Source organism: Vitis riparia, chromosome 19, assembly GCF_004353265.1.
Source record: "Vitis riparia cultivar Riparia Gloire de Montpellier isolate 1030 chromosome 19, EGFV_Vit.rip_1.0, whole genome shotgun sequence".
Lineage (NCBI taxonomy): Eukaryota > Viridiplantae > Streptophyta > Magnoliopsida > Vitales > Vitaceae > Vitis > Vitis riparia.
The window spans coordinates 3,765,849-3,784,778 of NC_048449.1; the positions used below are offsets into that span (position 1 = coordinate 3,765,849).

At 29.7% G+C, this 18,930-nt stretch overlaps 2 protein-coding genes across 10 annotated transcripts; both read right to left on the reverse strand.

Annotated features, from left to right (window-relative positions):
- Nucleotides 1–407: 407 nt before the first annotated feature.
- Nucleotides 408–18,427, reverse strand: LOC117908060. 7 transcript variants are annotated; one of them, XM_034821713.1, is made up of 5 exons: nucleotides 18,398–18,427; nucleotides 2,348–2,473; nucleotides 1,677–1,727; nucleotides 869–920; nucleotides 408–740 (listed from the first exon to the last, which is right to left on the reverse strand). In XM_034821713.1, exons 2-5 carry the CDS (start codon nucleotides 2,468–2,470, stop codon nucleotides 547–549), a joined length of 420 nt encoding a protein of 139 aa, XP_034677604.1. In that variant the 5' UTR covers nucleotides 2,471–2,473; nucleotides 18,398–18,427; the 3' UTR covers nucleotides 408–546. The 7 variants fall into 7 exon arrangements, with proteins under 7 accessions (XP_034677604.1, XP_034677609.1, XP_034677607.1 ...); XM_034821718.1 differs by lacking the exon at nucleotides 18,398–18,427 and adding an exon at nucleotides 3,867–3,938 and having other exon boundaries at nucleotides 1,680–1,727; nucleotides 2,396–2,473; XM_034821716.1 differs by lacking the exon at nucleotides 18,398–18,427 and adding an exon at nucleotides 3,867–3,938 and having other exon boundaries at nucleotides 2,396–2,473.
- LOC117908058 (general transcription factor 3C polypeptide 6-like) lies at nucleotides 461–18,463 on the reverse strand. 3 transcript variants are annotated; one of them, XR_004650150.1, is made up of 6 exons: nucleotides 18,398–18,463; nucleotides 16,835–16,960; nucleotides 16,170–16,220; nucleotides 14,104–14,155; nucleotides 13,716–13,975; nucleotides 461–480 (listed from the first exon to the last, which is right to left on the reverse strand). XR_004650150.1 is itself a non-coding variant. In XM_034821709.1 (5 exons), the coding sequence occupies exons 2-5, from the start codon at nucleotides 16,958–16,960 to the stop codon at nucleotides 13,782–13,784; spliced, it is 423 nt and encodes a 140-aa protein (XP_034677600.1). In that variant the 5' UTR covers nucleotides 18,398–18,463; the 3' UTR covers nucleotides 13,619–13,781. The 3 variants fall into 3 exon arrangements, 2 of the variants coding, with proteins under 2 accessions (XP_034677600.1, XP_034677601.1); XM_034821709.1 differs by lacking the exon at nucleotides 461–480 and having other exon boundaries at nucleotides 13,619–13,975; XM_034821710.1 differs by lacking the exon at nucleotides 461–480 and having other exon boundaries at nucleotides 13,870–13,975; nucleotides 14,076–14,155.
- Nucleotides 18,464–18,930: the final 467 nt, after the last annotated feature.

Sequence of the window (18,930 nt, forward strand, 5' to 3'; positions counted from 1 at the left end):
TAAAAGGAGAGAAAACAATTTATGATTTCGTGGATTGGATTCATCCTGAATTTGACATTTCCAATGTAAGCTGAATCCAAATTTAAATACTGAAGACTGAATACCCCAAGTTGGCTCAGAATTACACTTCCTAATTCTCAGTTGGATTTTATTTAACAGTTATAATCAACCCAATATGCCTCTCAAGGAGGGCCCTAAACCATAACCAATTGCACCAACAATCTAAATTCAATTTGTCTGAACCCATGTATCATACTCAATTGTGCCTGCTCTAAAACTAGATTTCTTGATGAACTAAACCTATTTCATCCCGTCAACTTCAACATGAGTTTTAATTTGATTTCAGGGTGTTGATGCTAGAAACTTTACCCAACCTATTTCAATGTGTCTCTGGAACAGCTTTGCCGTTTCAGGCTGATGATATTACAGACCCTAAATCTATTATTGTAAGTACAGTTTGTTGGGGACAACAATGGCATTCTTTTCACATAAACTCAAGATTGACTTTAGATAACTGATAACAAGTAATGGGTATTGAGACAGTGTTCAAATATCAACAGGTTCAGAAGTTGCATCTTGAACATCACCTTCGTGTAATAGTCTAAACCTCAAAATCTTCTGGAGGCTAGCAATCGGTTTAACTTCCTTGGCTGGAGCTTGATTAGGATCTATTATGAATGTGCCTGAAAAAAGATTTGCTTCAGATGGTCCCGTCTCTTCATGAACCACAGGGGTGGCCTCTGCAAAGTGTATAACATGATAAACTTTTAGTAACAGATCTATTAAATAAATGACATCAAATGAACTTAAAATTGACAGCACTTGGATGATCAAATATACATTTTCTTGGGTAAGGAACCACACTTACGGCCTTCTGAGAAAACCAAGCATGTACCAATTGTTTCTTCATATTCTCCGATCTATGAAAAGACAAGCATTAATGGAAAGAGCTTATGTTCAGAAATCATAAGGTTAATCTTCATAACTTACCATGCAACAAGAAAACTTAGCAAATGAATACATAACTACATATAACTAATTGTAAGCTAATTCCAGCTAGCGTGAAGTCTATGGATTCTAGTCAGAGTTTAAAAAACCATAACACAAAAAACCGTAACTTTGGATTCTATTCAAAGTTATTTGTGGACCTCTCACATTGTTTATTAAATAAATAAATAGAAGATTACAAGCTTATGAGAAGTCAAAACTTATTTTTAAGATCAATAAGAGTTTCTATACCTATTCAGATAATTTTGTTAAAAGAGCTCCATGCAGAAGGTGGTAAAATGTTGCTTATTGTAGGAACCTTATTTTGGCTTATGTAGGAAGCTATTTCATGTTTAGTGGAACTTCTATAGCTTCTAGTTAAAGCCAAACTGATTTATTTTCGTATTTACTCATCTCAAATGCTACTGAAAACAACATTAAAAGGATTAGTTTTCCTAGAACATCCCAAAGCCCTTAATAGTTCAAAGACTAATGAACATACAACCATTGCTCTGAAAGCACTTAGACAGCAACATGTTTAGACCAGAGGCAAACATGAAAAACCTCTAACAAGGAGAAGAAAAATACTGAAATAATATACAGCCACGATACAATAGAGAAAAATAGAATGTTTTTGGTCATTGCAATTCTTGAGGTGAACCGCAAATTTTTGCAAGCTATTAACTCACCACCTTCAAGCTGTCGCCTATAACCAATATAGGGTTCGGCGTGTCTAGACCCTGCAATTTTTATTTCAAAAAGAACAAAGTGACATTATAAACAAAGGAAAAATGATAAAATGTATGCATAATGTAAGATAAAATAAAAATAAAAAAAATAAAAAATAAAAAGATAAAAAGAACTAGTGTTTTTTTTTTTTTTTTATGGCATCTTTTCCAAATTTCAGTTGCAAGAGTGCTCACATATTTGAAAAAGCAATATTTTGCAGTTTCCTAACAGTGACCCATGTTGAGGAATTTCTTTTCCTTAAAGACAAACTTCAAAAAAATGTGCTGCCAAACATGTTTTGACTAATTTTTTTTCCACTTCCAGAAAGAGAATATTTTCTTTTCCTTGCTACTCGTATAACAACCGAACACCAAAAATTGATAGTCCTTCAAATTTGTTTCAGTTCCTTTCGCTTGTTCCAACCTTCAACCCAATCAACAAAACCAGAAAATCACCACATTCCAAAATAATTGCATATTCACATCTTTCCCAACCCCCCCTCAAAAAAAATCCAGTAATATATCAATAATAGAAACAAAAAGACTTCAAATTCAACCAATAATTCATAAAAATCAAGAACATACAAATCACTTTTTTTAAAAAAGTGAAAATTACAAGTTGAGAAGCATACGGATAGAACATATGGAGCATTTGGTGGGATATCAACTTGGCCTCTAACCTCATCCAGATTCAGCAATACATACTCTTCTTCTTCCTCCTCCACACTCTCGTTGTGCACCAAATTTTCCTCCATTATCTATACATACAATTAAACAACTCACAACTCATCAATCACAATAAGTAGCAAATCTCTTCAATCTATTAAAAACTTAAAAAGAAAAAAAAAACAGAGAAAACAAGGCAACATTTTCTTTCCTGAGCACCCAACAACCCTAATTATAAAACAATTCTACCCCTAAAGCCTCAAATGTTTTCCTATAAATCAATAATTTCAACGAATATCACTATAATATCGGGATTTCAGATGGTTCTGAAACGAAACACCAGATTTTCAGTCAATATCGCCCATGTGTTGGCGTTGCAAAATTTCAGTAGATTTTTCATAGATTTCTGAATCTGGAAAGATTCCTAGAATTATCGGGTGGTGTATCAGGCACAAACATGGAAGATATGGAGAAACTTACCGATTCAAATGATATCAGGGAGGTTTATTTCCGACATACAAAAAAAGGGCTATGGCTACAGTGTGATGTATGATATATATTTATAACTGAGGAACCTTCCATGGCAAAGCCCTTAGGCCTCTCCATGGAGACCCTAAACCTCAGGATACTCATAAAATAAATATAATCATATACCAATAAAGAAGAGAGTTATTTTCATTACATTATATATTTATTTATTTATTAGGAGTCAGGAAATTCCTACTCTCCAATTGCACCATACAAAATTACCTAACTAATTTAAAAGTCTGTTACATTAATTTTATGAAAATAAATTACAGAATCTCAATTTAGTTTATGAATTTTTATTTTTATTTTAAATATTAATTCTAAGCTTTACTCGAACGTTTATTAGGATTTTTTTATATATACTAGAATCTCTCTCCCTAAAATTTACTTCCCATGATAATCAAACATCCAGAGTTTCCTTCATTGGCAGTTGGGATAAATGGAGACCTACGGGTGGATTCCCCATTGCTGGATTAAAAGAAATGATAAACAAACACATATACATTCTTCAACTCCTATATCGTATCCGTCATCTATCAATGCTCACCTTTCCTGCTTCCACAACCACTCACAACACGTTTTAGTACAGAACACCACAACTGTAATCCTAAAATGGCAAGCTTGATGATAGGGTTGAATCGTTTTCCTCATATGATTGTGAAATTCAATGGAAATTTTAGCCCTAAATCCCAAATCCAAATTCAAAAAAAATCCCCACTAAACCCTAACTCCAAAACCCAAATTCTAAATCAAATCTGAACCCCAACGGACACAACAAATAAATTCCCAACAAAAATGAACAAACAGAATGATTGCAAGTTACAATTCAACGAGCATCCGAATTCAAATGACTCAGAATTAGCCAAAAAAAAAAAAACCCTTAAAATTTGCATCTCTGGATCAAAATTTCAACACCAAACAGTATTAGGGTGAGAAATAGAGGGAAAATTTCTATACCTGTGAATGGGCCTTGAGAGTCTGAGACGCAATGCCAAGTCCTTAGCAGTGAAGGGTCGAGTGTACTGAGAGACCGGGTAAACGGTTTGGAAGGTTACGTATATAATTTAATTTCACGTTGCTAATACGGCGTCGTTTTATGGACAACGAAATTTTGCCATTTAAGAGTGTTACTAAATAATAAAAATAAAATAAATTAGGAAAATATTTTACTTTCAACAAAGAGTTTGACAACTTAAAAATTGTAAAATTAAAATTTTGAAATTCGAAATGATTTATTTTACAATTTTATTCTTTTATTTGTTTGACCAACAATCCTTCTACATATATTGAAAAATCTTTTGCATTTTTTATTTTTCAATAAAGTTATATCATATTATTTTGTACACATAAATAATATAACTATGTAAGCACATAAATTTGTTGATAAGGTTTATATTACATTTTTTTTTTGGAAAGTAAAAAAATCTATAGAAATTATTTTTTCATATTTTATCAATAATATATATAATTAAAATTAGTTTAAAATGTATGTATTTTAAAATTATTTAATTTAAAATAGAAAATAAATAAATAAATAAATATATATTTAAAAAACGTGTAAAAATAATTTAAATAAGTCCTTTTCAATAAGTCTTTATTTGCTTTCATTAAAACCTTTTAAACTCATTTATATATAACTTCTTATTTAACAACAGATTTTTATTTTTTTATTTTTTTCCATTATCAAAATATAGGTTTAATTAAAACATTTTTCAAGAAATCAAAAAATTGTTTAAGTAAATTTGATGTTATATTTATAATTTAAAAAAAATAAAGGTTATTAAGTAATATTTGTTTTTTAATTGAATAGAAAAAAAATCAAAATATTTGATTTTTTTATTTAATTAAAATTAACATGTTAACATTGATTAGTATAACTGAATTGAACTTATAAATAAATTTATTTTAATTATATTGGTTGATATCAAATAAGTCATTTTTTATTTAATAAAAAAAATTAAATATTTTTGTTTTTTTTTTTATTCAATCAAAAAACAAATACTTTATTTTATTCAATTGGTAAAAATATTTTATTCAAAATAATTATTTAATTAAAAGAGATAAAATGATCTAAACTTTATAAATCTAACATCTATCGTATTTCAACTTGAAAAATAACACAGAAAATGTCATTCAAACATATTATTTTATTTAATATGTTTAAATGATCTAAATTTTTTGTAAAAGAGAAATCCATGTACAATATCACATATTATTTTATTTAAAATAAAATAATATTTAATATTTGAGAGTTGTTATTTATGTTATATTAGAAATCAATAAGATATTTTATAACTTCGAAACATATTTAATTCTTTTATCTCTTAATTTGTAGTATTGTTATATATTCTATGGCTTTAAAATAATTATTTTATCTATTAAGAGACTCAATTCTATTTTTTTTTTTCTGAGTCATGCAACCTGTAACAAGTACCAACCCTAATTCCCTGAGGACTTAGGCGTGGCTTAGAAATTCTCATCCCGACTTCAAATCAAATTAGGTTTGAAGCAAGTTGGATATATTAATAGATGAATTTGACTTTGACTAACCCTTCCCTTTTACTGAAGACTGAATACCCCAAGTTGGCTCAGAACTACAATTCCTAATTCTGAGTTGGATTTGAATTAACTGCTACAACCAACCCAATATTCCTCTCAAGGAGGGCCTTAAACCATAACCAATTGCACCATCAATCTCAATTCAATTTTCATGAATCCATATATTTTGTTACACTCAATTCTGCCTACTATTAAACTAGATTTCTTGATGAACTAACCTGTTTCATCCAATCAACTTCAACATAATTCACTAGCATGAGTTTCAATTTGATTTCAGGGTGTCTCTGGAGCAGCTTTGCCGTTTCAGGCTGATGATATTGCAGACCCTAAGTCTATTATTGTGAGCAGAGTTTCCTGGGGTGCAACCGTGCAACAACATCAGTCTTAAACCTAGGGATGAGTCACCCAAATGAAGGCTCGTGATGTTTCACCTATCCTAACACCAATTGGTTTTTAGATAAAGTGGTCAAAACCTGATTCAAGAGAATTCAAACCCGAAAAAAATTCCCAAACTTAAAATTTATATACTTCCCAAGAATGAAATTATTTTCTCCTGTTTTTCTTTAAGTTGGATGCCTTCAAGCAGGAGCAAAGGACACAATCTCTGGGTCTGGGCTTTGGTAGCACTAAGGCTATATTTGGCTACCGGAGAGTTAAAAGTGGGTCTGGGCTTTGGTAGCACTAAGGCTATATTTGGCTACCGGAGAGTTAAAAGGGAAAGGCCAAAGAAAAAAATAGTGAGAAAAAGTAGAGAGAAATAAAAAGTGAAAAAAAAAAATTTAAATTTTAAGTCAATAAATCAATTTTACATATTACTTCAAACTCATTTTACTTACTTTATCTCTTTATATAAAAATATATAATTTTCTTACTAATGTTAATTATATTTGACTTTTTTTTTTTTAGTATTTTCCATGATATAACTAGAAATGAAAAAAATCATTTTCTTTGGTATTTTCTTTCTTTCATTACTACTTTCCGGGAAAAAACATAGCCTAATTCTGATCTAACACACTCTGTAGACTATCTCTTAGAGCTAACAAAAGTAAACCACAATATTAGAACACACTGCACCAATTTCAATCAATCGGTTCAATTAATAAACAGTTTGGGCAACCAATTGATTCAATCTATTTTATAATTTAGGCAGTATTTTTTTTGAAGAACTTCAAGTCAGGTTATTGTCAATCTTAAGATTTTATTATATTGACAGTTATCTTTCCACCGTTCTTCACAAATCGCATGAAAAAAAAAAAAGAGAGAGAGACAAATTACAACAGAAATTTGAAGCCCAATGCCTGCAAGATTGCAGATCTAGAAACGCGGATCTCAACTGTGGTACAATCAGAAGGTACAAATCAACCAAAAGAGAATAACAGAGAAAAGAAAACGAAGGAAAATTGTGTATACCTGTATACAAGTTGAGAGAGGGGAAAGATGGGCGCCGCCTTCAATTCACGGCCAGCATAACCATTTCCTTGATGGATCTACTTTTCCCGCACAAACTTTTGGAAGAAATTCAACTGTGAAAAAGGAAACCCTCAGATCTCCGGAGGAAGCACTCTCGCCTCCAACTCCAGTCGCCGAGAAGAGGCTCCAACTTGTGAAAATGACGGCTCCCAATATATATATATAAAGAAAAAAAGAATTATAAAATAATAAGACGAATTCACATTTCGATTCTATATCATTGGAAAGTTCTTCTTATCTTATTATTGTTATTGCTTCAATAACAAGTATTTTTGTTTTCAAATCAAATATATTTTTTTATATCTACGATTCATTGGAACAAAAAGGTCCTGGATAGGTCAGTACCCTTTCCGGCTGTGGGAATATAAAAAAATAGCCATGATTTTTTATTTTTTATTTTCTATATTCTATTGAAAATATATTTTAGGAGCCCTTACTATCTCTTAAAGAAATTGGAATCAAGCGTTTTAGTGGCGTGTAATAGTTGTTCAAAGCAGAAATAAATAATCTGATACAACATTTTATAGTTTCATTGTCATAAAACTTATATATATTAAAAAAAAATTATTTGGTTAGAAAGGTAATTAAAAACTCAATTTTAAAAATTTAACCCTAAATCATTTTATTTTTTTTACATTTTAACAAAAAATCATTTATTTTTTATTATAAAAATAATTATTTCTTTTAAAATTTATATTTAAATACTTGAAATAATTAAATATATTTATATAAAAAATAAGTTATACTTCAAAAAATAAAAATAAAAGATGTTAAATTCACAAATATAAAAATTATTTCTTTACCTCAACCAATTAATTCTTAAAAATAAAAAAGCTAAATTCATAGCAACGTGAACATCATAATCATGCTTTTTACTCAAAGAAGAAAATAGATAACTTCCTATTCAAACCAGATAATCTCGATCATAATACTCTATATGGGCATTATCCATCATCATCATCATCAAGGAGTGGATGGGGGGCAGCGGCGATGATCTCCGTTGCCAACGCCGATGTGAGTACAAGAGGAAGGAGCAGATGGTGGGACAGGCCCCCAAACTTTTACAGCCGCCACCTTGGAGCTGCTATAAACCCTAGAACCTCCCACAAGAGCCGCTTTCTTGGAGCTAGAACCTCCCACAGGAGCCGGGGGGCAGCGGTCATGATCTCCGTTGCCAACGCCGATGTGAGTGCAAAAGGAAGGAGCAGCTGGTGGGACAAGCCCCCGTGCCATCACAACCGCCTCTTTGGAGCTGCTCTGAACCCTAGAACCTTCCACCGGAGCCAGGGTGATCAGAATCAGCCAGAGATAGAGTGGTATGGAGATGCACTTCATCGCTTTCTTGAACGCATTCGTGATGGAAACTCGGTGCTAAACATACAGAGTGCCAGTGTTTATATAGGGAGTCCAACTTGCCACATTCATGATCGAAAGTCGATGTCAGACTGCTCAGAGAGTGCCAACAACTACCTGTTCAAAATGTTCTATTCCTATTCACCCATGTCGCCGTATAACAACGACTTTCGGGAAAATTACGTACACCTGGATATCCAGGTTGGCCCGCACTTAATATCCAAATTGGTAGAGATATTTTAAAAATAAAAATGCAGTGCTCTCTTTATCAAATTTTAAAGATTATCAATTTTTTTTCTACATGCATGAATATGAGAACAGACCAAACCTTGTCCTCTACCTTGAATGTTATGGTACAAAATAAATACCTTATTAACTTTAAATCCTCACGTTTTTAAACTCGCTTCTAGTATAAAAATCATTTTAAGAGAAAAATTATAATTTTTTATAATCAATCATAAATGAAATTATTTAGATTTTAAAATGTTAAAAAATTTAATTATAGAAAAAGGGGATTTTGAAGTTTTTAAAAAAACAAAATGACTTCTTTTAATTATTTTTATACTTTAATTATTTTTTTATAAGATAGGGAGGTATGCAATCATTATGTTTTAAATTTGTTTCCTACAATGTTTAAGACACATTGGTTTTAATCCTTATGTATAAAGATATTTATACTAATTACATTGGATTTATACAAATCCTTTTATGAAAAATAATAAAAATGCGAGTATATTTAGTATGATTGTCTTATATACATGTAAACATATGGAAAAAAAAAATTATATTTGATATTTATGCATACATTCAGTTAAATTTTCTACTAATTTAGTATGAAAAACAAATAAAGAAAATAAAACAAAATATATACATAAATTCATGATTTACAAATTTTTACATCAAAATAAATAATAATAATAATAATAATTAAATATTAAATTAATGAAAAACAAATTAAGATAAACATGTGTTATGCCGTTATTGTTTAATTAAATTTCAAAAAAAAATTAAATAAAAATAATAATAATTCAACATTAAATTAATGAAAAATAAATTAAGATAAACATGTCTTATAGGGTTATTATTTAATTAAATTTCAAAAAATCCAAATTTCAAAATAAAAAATAATATTAAGTTAACGTGAAATTAATAAAAAATAAATTGATATAAACATGTCTTATGCCATTGTTGCTTAATTAAATTTAAAAATAAAAATTACAAAATAAAAAAAATAAGCAAGTTAAATTAATATAAATTATTATTTAATTAAATTTCCAAATAAAAAAAATAATCGAATATTAAATTAATAAAAAATAAATTAAGATAATAGTTGTAACTTAAAAAAAATAAAAACTATATAAATATTAAATAGATTATGAAAAAAATATTCTATTCATTATTTTTAAATTTTTCTTAAAATTTTAATATATTAATCATCATGTACTTAATTCTCCCTTTTTAAAAAAGGCATGAATACTTAATTGCCGCCTTAAAAAAAAAAAAAGGAAAGGCTCTTAAGAGTATTTTGGGCATGTATGACTCATAAAGTAGGCGTAATTTTATAATTTCTTGTAACTTCCCACTCTAATTATATTAAGTGTAAGCCCTTCACAGCAATTTTCAAACCCAACAGCTCCCAAAACCATAATTCTCCTATTGATAATAGGGGTACAAAAGCAGCCCCATCAGCATAACTCTAGGGATAATACAGCAAAAATGGTTGCCGACTATTTCTTCCTGTCTCACTTTGAATTGACTGTTTCTATCTCCTTTCGATGCTTGTGCCTTGCATGGTCTGTGTCTTGGCGGTTCACATTTTTTATATTTCTAGCTTCATTAGGTTTAGGGTATTTCTAGCTTCATCCACACGCAACCGTGTGAATTGCTACCTAATATTGTATTTTTCATATATCTAAATTTGATTTTAATTATTTAATCAAAATTATAAAAAAATAATTTTCATTTATTTCATGATCATGCTTGAATATATTTTATTTTATAATAATTAAATCTATTAAATGATTATACTTATTTCTTATATTCATTTTTATTAATTTATTTATTTTTAAATTTGAGAAGAGTTAGAAATTTTATTTGAAGAAGATTGTTGTTTCAATTTTTTAAAAATTAAAAGAAAATCTTATTTAATTAGTTTATAATTATCAACTAAGAAATTCAACGTATAAAAACATAAGATTTGACAAAAAATCAAGAGAGGATAGTATAGAAAGAGGATAAAAAAATTTAAATTTTTTTTTTTTTTTATAAAAAAAAATCACCTTCGAGGAAGGAATGGGAAGTGGGTAGACGCGTACGAGAAGGTAATGGCAAGGGGAGTAGGTGGAAAGGAGTAGGTGGAATGGTTAGGATAGGAGAAAGAGGAAAGACAAAAAAGAAAAAAAAAAAAAAATAGTAATAGTAATAATAATAAAATAAAATAATATTTTTTTAAAAAAATTAAAAATTAAATGATGAGTGGGTTAAAAACAACACATGTCATTAGAAATTAAAATTTAAGAATAAAATTAAACTTAAAATTAATATAAAAATAAAATTCAAACAAATTTTTAAGTCTATAATAAGATAAATATGAGAAGTGATCAAACTCTTTGCTCTACCTGATACAAAATAAATATCTTATTAACTTAAATTCTTCACTTGTTTAAACTCTATATGACACTGTCTTTAGAAAATATTTTTAATATAAGAATTATTTTAAAAGAAAATTTATAAGAATGGTATTGATAGTAATTTTATGAAGTTTTTTAATTATTTTAATACTTAAAAAAAATAAATGTTTATAAGTATTAAAAAAATTAAATGTGTATCTTAGAATAACTATATACCGATTTGATCAAATTTTAAAAAAATGATTTAATTTTTTTTTAACAAAATAACTTCTTCTTTTCATTATTTTTATACTTAATTATTTTTTCATGAAATAGGAGACAAGCGAATGTTATATTTTAAATTTGCTGCCTACAGCATTTAAGAGATATGCATTATAATTGTTAAAAATAATTAGCCATTAAAAGTAAGTTTGTGTTGTAAAATAAATATGAAAATTAAAATAAAAAAATAAACAAATAAAAAGAGATGATAGCTTAATTATTCGGTATCACTCTATTAATTCATTAACCTTTATTCATATGCTAAGGGAACAATATAAATATGATAAAAGTATAAATATGATAATAATATTATCATCCATATGCAAATTATTATAATATTTATAACAATTTAGATATTATTAATTTAGAGGAGATGATCACGCAAACCCAAGACCGACCAAAACCTTTATATCTATAGAAGCTCTATTTCAAATACATACCAATCTGAATGCCATAATTGGACTGAAAAAAAAAAAGGAATCTTTTGTTTGACTCATGAGTAATGACTTTTGGTTGTGATATGAGTGGTGCAAATGGAGCAAATCTTGGGGTTTTCACATACAGGCCCCAAAAGTGAGTGGATTTGACTGAGGAGAAAGTTTGCGTAGGTAGATATGACGTTTGAGTGACACTCTCTCCTCCTTGCTTTCTCTTTTTTGGATTTGACTGTGTAGTTTGTTCGTTTGTTTGTTTCTAGAAGCTATTACTAGAATGCGTCTGTGAATTGTTAGGTAATATTGTAATTTTTTATATATCTAAACTTGATTTTAATTATTTCATAAATATTAACTTTTTATAATTTTTATTTATTTTGTGGTTATCTTGAATATATTTTATTTTATAATAATTAAAATCATATTTACTTTCTCACAAAGAAAATAAAATATCATTTAAATTACATTAAATATTTTATAAATCTTAATTAATTCAACTATCATTTGAAAAAGCAAGACAATTTTCAAAATCAAATTTGAAAGTATGGGAATCAAGTTCATAACATCTTTCCTTAAAGATTAAGCATTCATAAACTCACCAACCGTGAAGGTCCAAGCCTAACAAGTCCAACCCCATGACAGAGTCAAAGCTCTGGCCTAGACCTAGGACACGTGCCACATATCAAAGTCCAAATAAAATAATATTCAATCTTTGAGAATTGTTATTTATGTTATATTAGTAATCAATGATATATTTTATAACTTTGAAACATATTTAATTTCTTTTATCTCTTATTCTATAGTATTGTTATATATATATATATTTTATGGCTTAGAAATTCTCATTATGACATCAAATCAAATTAGGTTTGAAGCAAGTCGGATATTTTAATAGATGAATTTGACTTTGATTAACCCTTTCCTTCAATCCATCCATGTTATATATTATATATATATATATATATTTTTTTTATTTTTTTATATAAATAAACTCCTGAAAGGAAGAGCGGATCTGTGAACAGGTTATATATTATACTACTTTGTTGTTGGGTACAGATGTAGCTAAAAGGAGAGAAAAAAAATTATAATTTCGTGGACAGGATTCATCCTGAATTTGACATTTCCAATCTAAGCTGAATCCAAATTTAAATACTGAAGGCTGAATACCCCAAGTTGGCTCCGAACTACACTTCTGACTTGGATTTGAATTAACTGCATATGCCTCTCAAGGAGGGCCTTAAACCTAGGGATGAGTAACCCAAATGAAGGTTTGTTATATTTGACCTACCTTAACATCAATTGGTTTCTAGATAAAATGGTCAAAATCCGATCCAAGAGAATTCGGACATGAAAAAAATTCCCGAACTTAAAATTCATATACTTCCCAGGAATGAAATTATTTCCTCCTGTTTTTCTTAAGTCGGATGCCTGAGGAGCAAAGGACACAATCTGTGGACTTTGGTAGTATTCTTTTACTCCTACATAATGATGAAGTCTAAAAGAGTTTCTCATTATGATCTAGTATGGGAGCCGAGTACTTGTTTGGATCAGGTCTCTTTTGTCTACCAAAAGCTCAAAAAAATAAAACACTAGGACTATGTTTGGCTCCTATCAAGTTTGAAGGAAAATGTAAGGGAAAAAAAATAGAGAAAAAACATAAAAAGGAAAAAAAAATAAAAAATAGATTTAAAGTTAATAATTATTTTTATATATTATTTCAAACTCATTTTACTTAACTCTTCAATATAAAGATTAAATAATTTTAAAATATACAAATATTTTACTAATATTAATTATATTTGACTTTCTTTCGTATTTTTCATGGTATAACCAAACATGAGAATAATTTGCTTTTACCACTTTCTGGAACCCTAAATTTGATCTAACACTCTCTATAGACCATCTCTTAGAGCTAACAAAATTAAACTACAGTATTAGAACACACTGTTCCAATTTCAACAAATTTATATCTGTTCGATTAATAAACAGTTTGGGCAACCAATTGATTCAATCCATTTTATAATTTAGGCAGTATTCTTTTTGAAGAATTTCAAGTCAGGATATTGTCAATCTTAACGTTTTATTATATTGACAGTGATCTTTTCACATAAACTCAAGATTGACTTTAGATAACTGATAACAAGTAATGGGTATTGACACACTGTTCAAATATCAACAGGTTCAGAAGTTGCATCTTGAACATCACCTTCGTGTAATACTCTAAACCTCAAAATTTTCTGGAGGCTAGCAATCGGTTTAACTTCCTTGGCTGGAGCTTGATTAGGATCTATTATGAATGTGCCTGAAAAAAGATTTGCTTCAGATGGTCCCGTCTCTTCATGAACCACAGGGGTGGCCTCTGCAAAGTGTATAACATGATAAACTTTTAGTAACAGATCTATTAAATAAATGACATCAAATGAACTTAAAATTGACAACACTTGGATGATCAAATATACATTTTCTTGGGTAAGGAACCACACTTACGGCCTTCTGAGAAAACCAAGCATGTACCAATTGTTTCTTCATATTCCCCAATCTGTGAAAAGACAAGCATTAATGGAAAGAACTTGTGTTCAGAAATCATAAGGTTAATCTTCATAACTTACCATGCAACAAGAAAACTTAGCAAATGAATACATAACTATATATAACTAATTGTAAGTTAATTCCAGCTAGCGTGAAGTCTATGGATTCTATTCAGAGTTTAAAAAACCATAACACAAAAAACAGTAACTTTGGATTCTATTCAAAGTTATTTGTGGACCTCTCACATTGTTTATTAAATAAATAAATAGAAGATTACAAGCTTATGAGAAGTCAAAACTTATTTGTGAAACCAAGGTTTGGTTAATCTTGATTTTGATGATAACAAAACAAGGTTTAGAACTAATGATCATATCTCAAGTGTGATTAGGCAAGACAACTTTCAAAGTGGCAATCCAAAGACAAATCAAGTCAAGGAGAAATCATGAAGAAGAAGACCACCTCAAAGAGAAGAGTTTTTCAAGACCAAAGCTTCTTAGGATCTCTTTGTAAGGTTGTTGGTGTACTAAGACTTTCATGCATTTCATTCTTTATTTATGCACCAAAATCATCCAAGTGTAATATTGTTTTAAATATCTTAAGAATTGGATGATTTCATGTTTTCAACTAAAACCTTGTGTTAAATGATTTTCAAACTTGTGTTAAAAGGTTTTAAGTTGAAAAAGGTTGAGTGTTGAGCCAAAAAAATGGCTCAACCGGTTCAACCGGTCGACCGGTTGTGCTCGTCCAATCGAGGACCGGTTGAGGGAGGCCAAAAACTCTCTCTCTCCCAGTGGCCTCCTCTTCCCGGTCAAGGTTGAACCTCAACCGGTTGAGGTCCGGTTGAGGCCCAACGGTCACTTTTCCTAACGGCTAGTCAACCGGTCGAACCCCCAACGGCTAGTATGACTTTTTTCTTCTATAAAAAGGCTCCAAACTTCATTGTTTCATAAGCTAAATCTTCCCAAATCTTTCTTGATTATATTTGAGCATTGGAAGAGTATTTTTGAGTGCACCATTATTCCAAAACTTGCATATCTTTAGTGCACCATTCAATCCTAGTTTCTCTTGTATCATTTGAGCTTAAAGTTCTTGTGCTAGGATTTTTGTCAGATCATTATTTGTATATCTTTGAGAGGAATTTTCTCAAGTGAGGGGTATCACTTGAGAGGTTGTTCAAGAGTGGGATAACTCTTGAGAAGTGTAAAGAGTGCTTGAAGCCAAAAGTCCAAGAGGGTGAATTGGAACCATAATCCAATTGTAAAGAGATTAGAAGCTTGGTTGAAGCTTCAAGATAATGGAACCCTCACTCGGTTAGGAGATTGAGGAGAGTGGACGTAGGCAAGGAAGTGCCGAACCACTATAAACTCTCGTGTTTACACTCTCTCTTCCCTAACTCTTTTAATTTATATGCAATTGTCTTTACATTGCTTATTATATACTTGCATATAATTGTCTCTTCATTCACATAGTTTATATTTGCGAAAAGAGACCATCACCCTATTCACCCCCCCTCTAAGGTAATTATCATAGTTTGGATTAGCCTCAAATTCCTAACATTATTTTTAAGATCAATAAGAGTTTCTATACTTATTGGGATAATTTTGTTAAAAGAGCTCCATGCAGAAGGTGGTAAAATGTTGCTTATTGTAGAAACCTTATTTTGGCTTATGTAGGAAGCTATTTCATGTTTAGTGGAACTTCTATAGCTTCTAGTTAAAGCCAAACTGATTTATTTTCGTATTTACTCATCTCAAATGCTACTGAAAACAACATTAAAAGGATTAGTTTTCCTAGAACATCCCAAATCCCTTAATAGTTCAAAGACTAATGAACATACAATCATTGCTCTGAAAGCACTTAGACAGCAACATGTTTAGACCAGAGGCAAACATGAAAAACCTCTAACAAGGAGAAGAAAAATACTGAAATAATATACAGCCACGATACAATAGAGAAAAATAGAATGTTTTTTGTCATTGCAATTCTTGAGGTGAACCTCAAATTTTTGCAAGCTATTAACTCACCAGCTTCAAGCTGTCGCCTATAACCAATATTGGGCTCAGCGTGTCTAGACCCTGCAATTTTTATTTCAAAAAGAACAAAGTGACATTATAAACAAAGGAAAAATGATAAAATGTATGCATAATGTAAGATAAAAACAAAATAAAGATAAAAAGAACTAGTTTTTTATTATTTTATTTTATTTTATTTTTTTATGGCATCTTTTCCAATTTCAGTTGCAAGAGTGCTCACATATTTGAAAAATCAATATTTTGCAGTTTCCTAACAGTGACCCATGTTGTGGAATTTCTTTTCCTTAAAGACAAACTTCAAAAAAATGTGCTGCCAAACATGTTTTGAATAATTTTTTTTCCACTTCCAGAAAGAGAAAATATTTTCTTCCTTGCTATTCGTATAACAACCAAACACCAAAAATTGATAGTCCTTCAAATTTGTTTCAGTTCCTTTCGCTCGTTCCAACCTTCAACCCAATCAACAAAACCAGAAAATCACCACATTCCAAAATTTTGCATATTCACATATTTCCCAACTCCCCCTCAAAAAAAATCCAGTAATATATCAATAATAGAAACAAAAAGACTTCAAATTCAACCAATAAGTCATAAAAATCAAGAACATACAAATCACTTTTTTTAAAAAAGTGAAAATTACAAGTTGAGAAGCATACGGATAGAACATATGGGGCATTTGGTGGGATATCAACTTGGCCTCTAACCTCATCCAGATTCAGCAATACATACTCTTCTTCTTCCTCCTCCATACTCTCGTTGTGCAGCAAATTTTCCTCCATCATCTATACACACAATTAGACAACTCACAACTCATCAATCACAATAAGTAGCAAATCTCTTCAATCTATTAAAAACTTAAAAAAAAAAAAAAAAACAGAAAAAATAAAGCAACATTTTCTTTCCTCAGCACCCAACAACCCTAATTATAAAACAATGCTACCCCTAAAGCCTCAAATTTTTTCCTATAAATCAATAATTTCAACGAATATCACTGTAATATCGAGATTTCAGATGGTTCCGAAATGAAACACCAGATTTTCAGTCAATATCGCCTGTGTGTTGGCATTGCAAAATTTCAGTAGATTTTTCATAGATTTCTGAATCTGGAAAGATTCCTAGAATTATCAGGCAGTGTATCAGGCACAAACATGGAAGATACGGAGAAACTTACTGATTCAAATGATATCAGGGAGGTTTATTTCCGACATACAAAAAAAGGGCTATGGCTACAGTGTGATGCATGATAGATGTGGTGGGATACTCATAAAATAAATAAAAATATATATATATATATATAACTGAGGAACCTTCCATGGCGAAGCCCTTAGGCCTCTCCATGGAGACCCCAAACCTCGGGATACTCATAAAATAAATATAATCATATACCAATAAAGAAGAGAGTTATTTTCATTACATTATATATTTATTTATTAATTAGGAGTCAGGAAATTCCTACTCTCCAATTCCACCATACAAAATTACCTAACTAATTTAAAATTCTGTTACATTAATTTTATGAAAATAAATTAAAGAATCTCAATTTAGTTTATGAAATTTTTTGTTTTTTTAAGAATATTAATTCTAAGCTTTACTCGAACGTTTAATAGGATTTTTTTTTATATACTAGAATCTCTCTCCCTAAAATTTACTTCCCATGATAATCAAACATCCAGAGTTTCCTTCATTGGCAGTTGGGATAAATGGATAAATGGAGCCCTATGGGTGGATTCCCCATTGCTGGGTTAAAAGAAATGATAAACAAACACATATACATTCTTCAACTCCTATATCGTATCCGTCATCTATCAATGTTCACCTTTCTTGCTTCCACAACTACTCACAACACGTTTTAGTACAGAGCACCACAACTGTAATCCTAAAATGGCAAGCTTGATGATAGGGTTTAATCGTTTTCCTCATATGATTGTGAAATTCAATGGAAATTTTAGCCCTAAATCCCAAATCCAAATTCAAAAAAATCCCCACTAAACCCTAACTCCAAAAGCCAAATTCTAAATCAAATCTGAACCCCAACGAACACAACAAATAAATTCCCAACAAGAATGAACAAACAGAATGATTGCAAGTTACAATTCAACGAGCATCCGAATTCAAATGACTCAGAATTAGCTGAAAAAAAACCCTTAAAATTTGCATCTGGATCAAAATTTCAACACCAAACAGTATTAGGGTGAGAAATAGAGGGAAATTTTCTATACCTGTGAATGGGCCTTGAGAGTCTGAGACTCAATGCCTAGTCCTTAGAAGTGAAGGGTCGAGTGTACTGACAGACCGGGTAAACGGCTTGGAAGGTTACGTATATAATTTAATTTCAGGTTGCTAATACGGCGTCGTTTTATGGACAACGAAATTTTGTCATTAAGAGTGTTACTAAATAATAATAAAAAAATAAATAAATAATTAGGAACATATTTTACTTTCAACAAAGGGTTTGACAACTTAAAAATTGTAAAATTAAAATTTTTAAATTCGAAATGATTTATTTTACAATTTTATTCTTTTATTTGTTTGACCAATAATCCTTCTACATGTATTGAAAAATCTTTTGCATTTTTTATTTTTCAATAAAGTTATATCATATTATTTTTGTACACATAAATAATATAACTATGTAAGCACATAAATTTGTTGATAAGGTTTATATTACATATTTTTTTGGAAAGAAAAAAAATAAATAAATTTTTTTTCATATTTTATCAATAATATATATATATATATATATATATATATA

Coding starts and splice junctions, on each gene's coding strand:
- LOC117908060 (XM_034821713.1), bottom strand. CDS start 2,470: ATGGAGGAAAATTTGGTGCACAACGAGAGTGTGGAGGAGGAAGAAGAA. Junction 1,728..2,347: donor ATGCTCCATATGTTCTATCC/GTATGCTTCTCA, acceptor TAAAAATTGCAG/GGTCTAGACACGCCGAACCC. Junction 741..868: donor CTTGGTTTTCTCAGAAGGCC/GTAAGTGTGGTT, acceptor TACACTTTGCAG/AGGCCACCCCTGTGGTTCAT.
- LOC117908058 (XM_034821709.1), bottom strand. CDS start 16,960: ATGATGGAGGAAAATTTGCTGCACAACGAGAGTATGGAGGAGGAAGAA. Junction 14,156..16,169: donor TAGGCGACAGCTTGAAGCTG/GTGAGTTAATAG, acceptor GTCTTTTCACAG/ATTGGGGAATATGAAGAAAC. Junction 13,976..14,103: donor CTTGGTTTTCTCAGAAGGCC/GTAAGTGTGGTT, acceptor TACACTTTGCAG/AGGCCACCCCTGTGGTTCAT.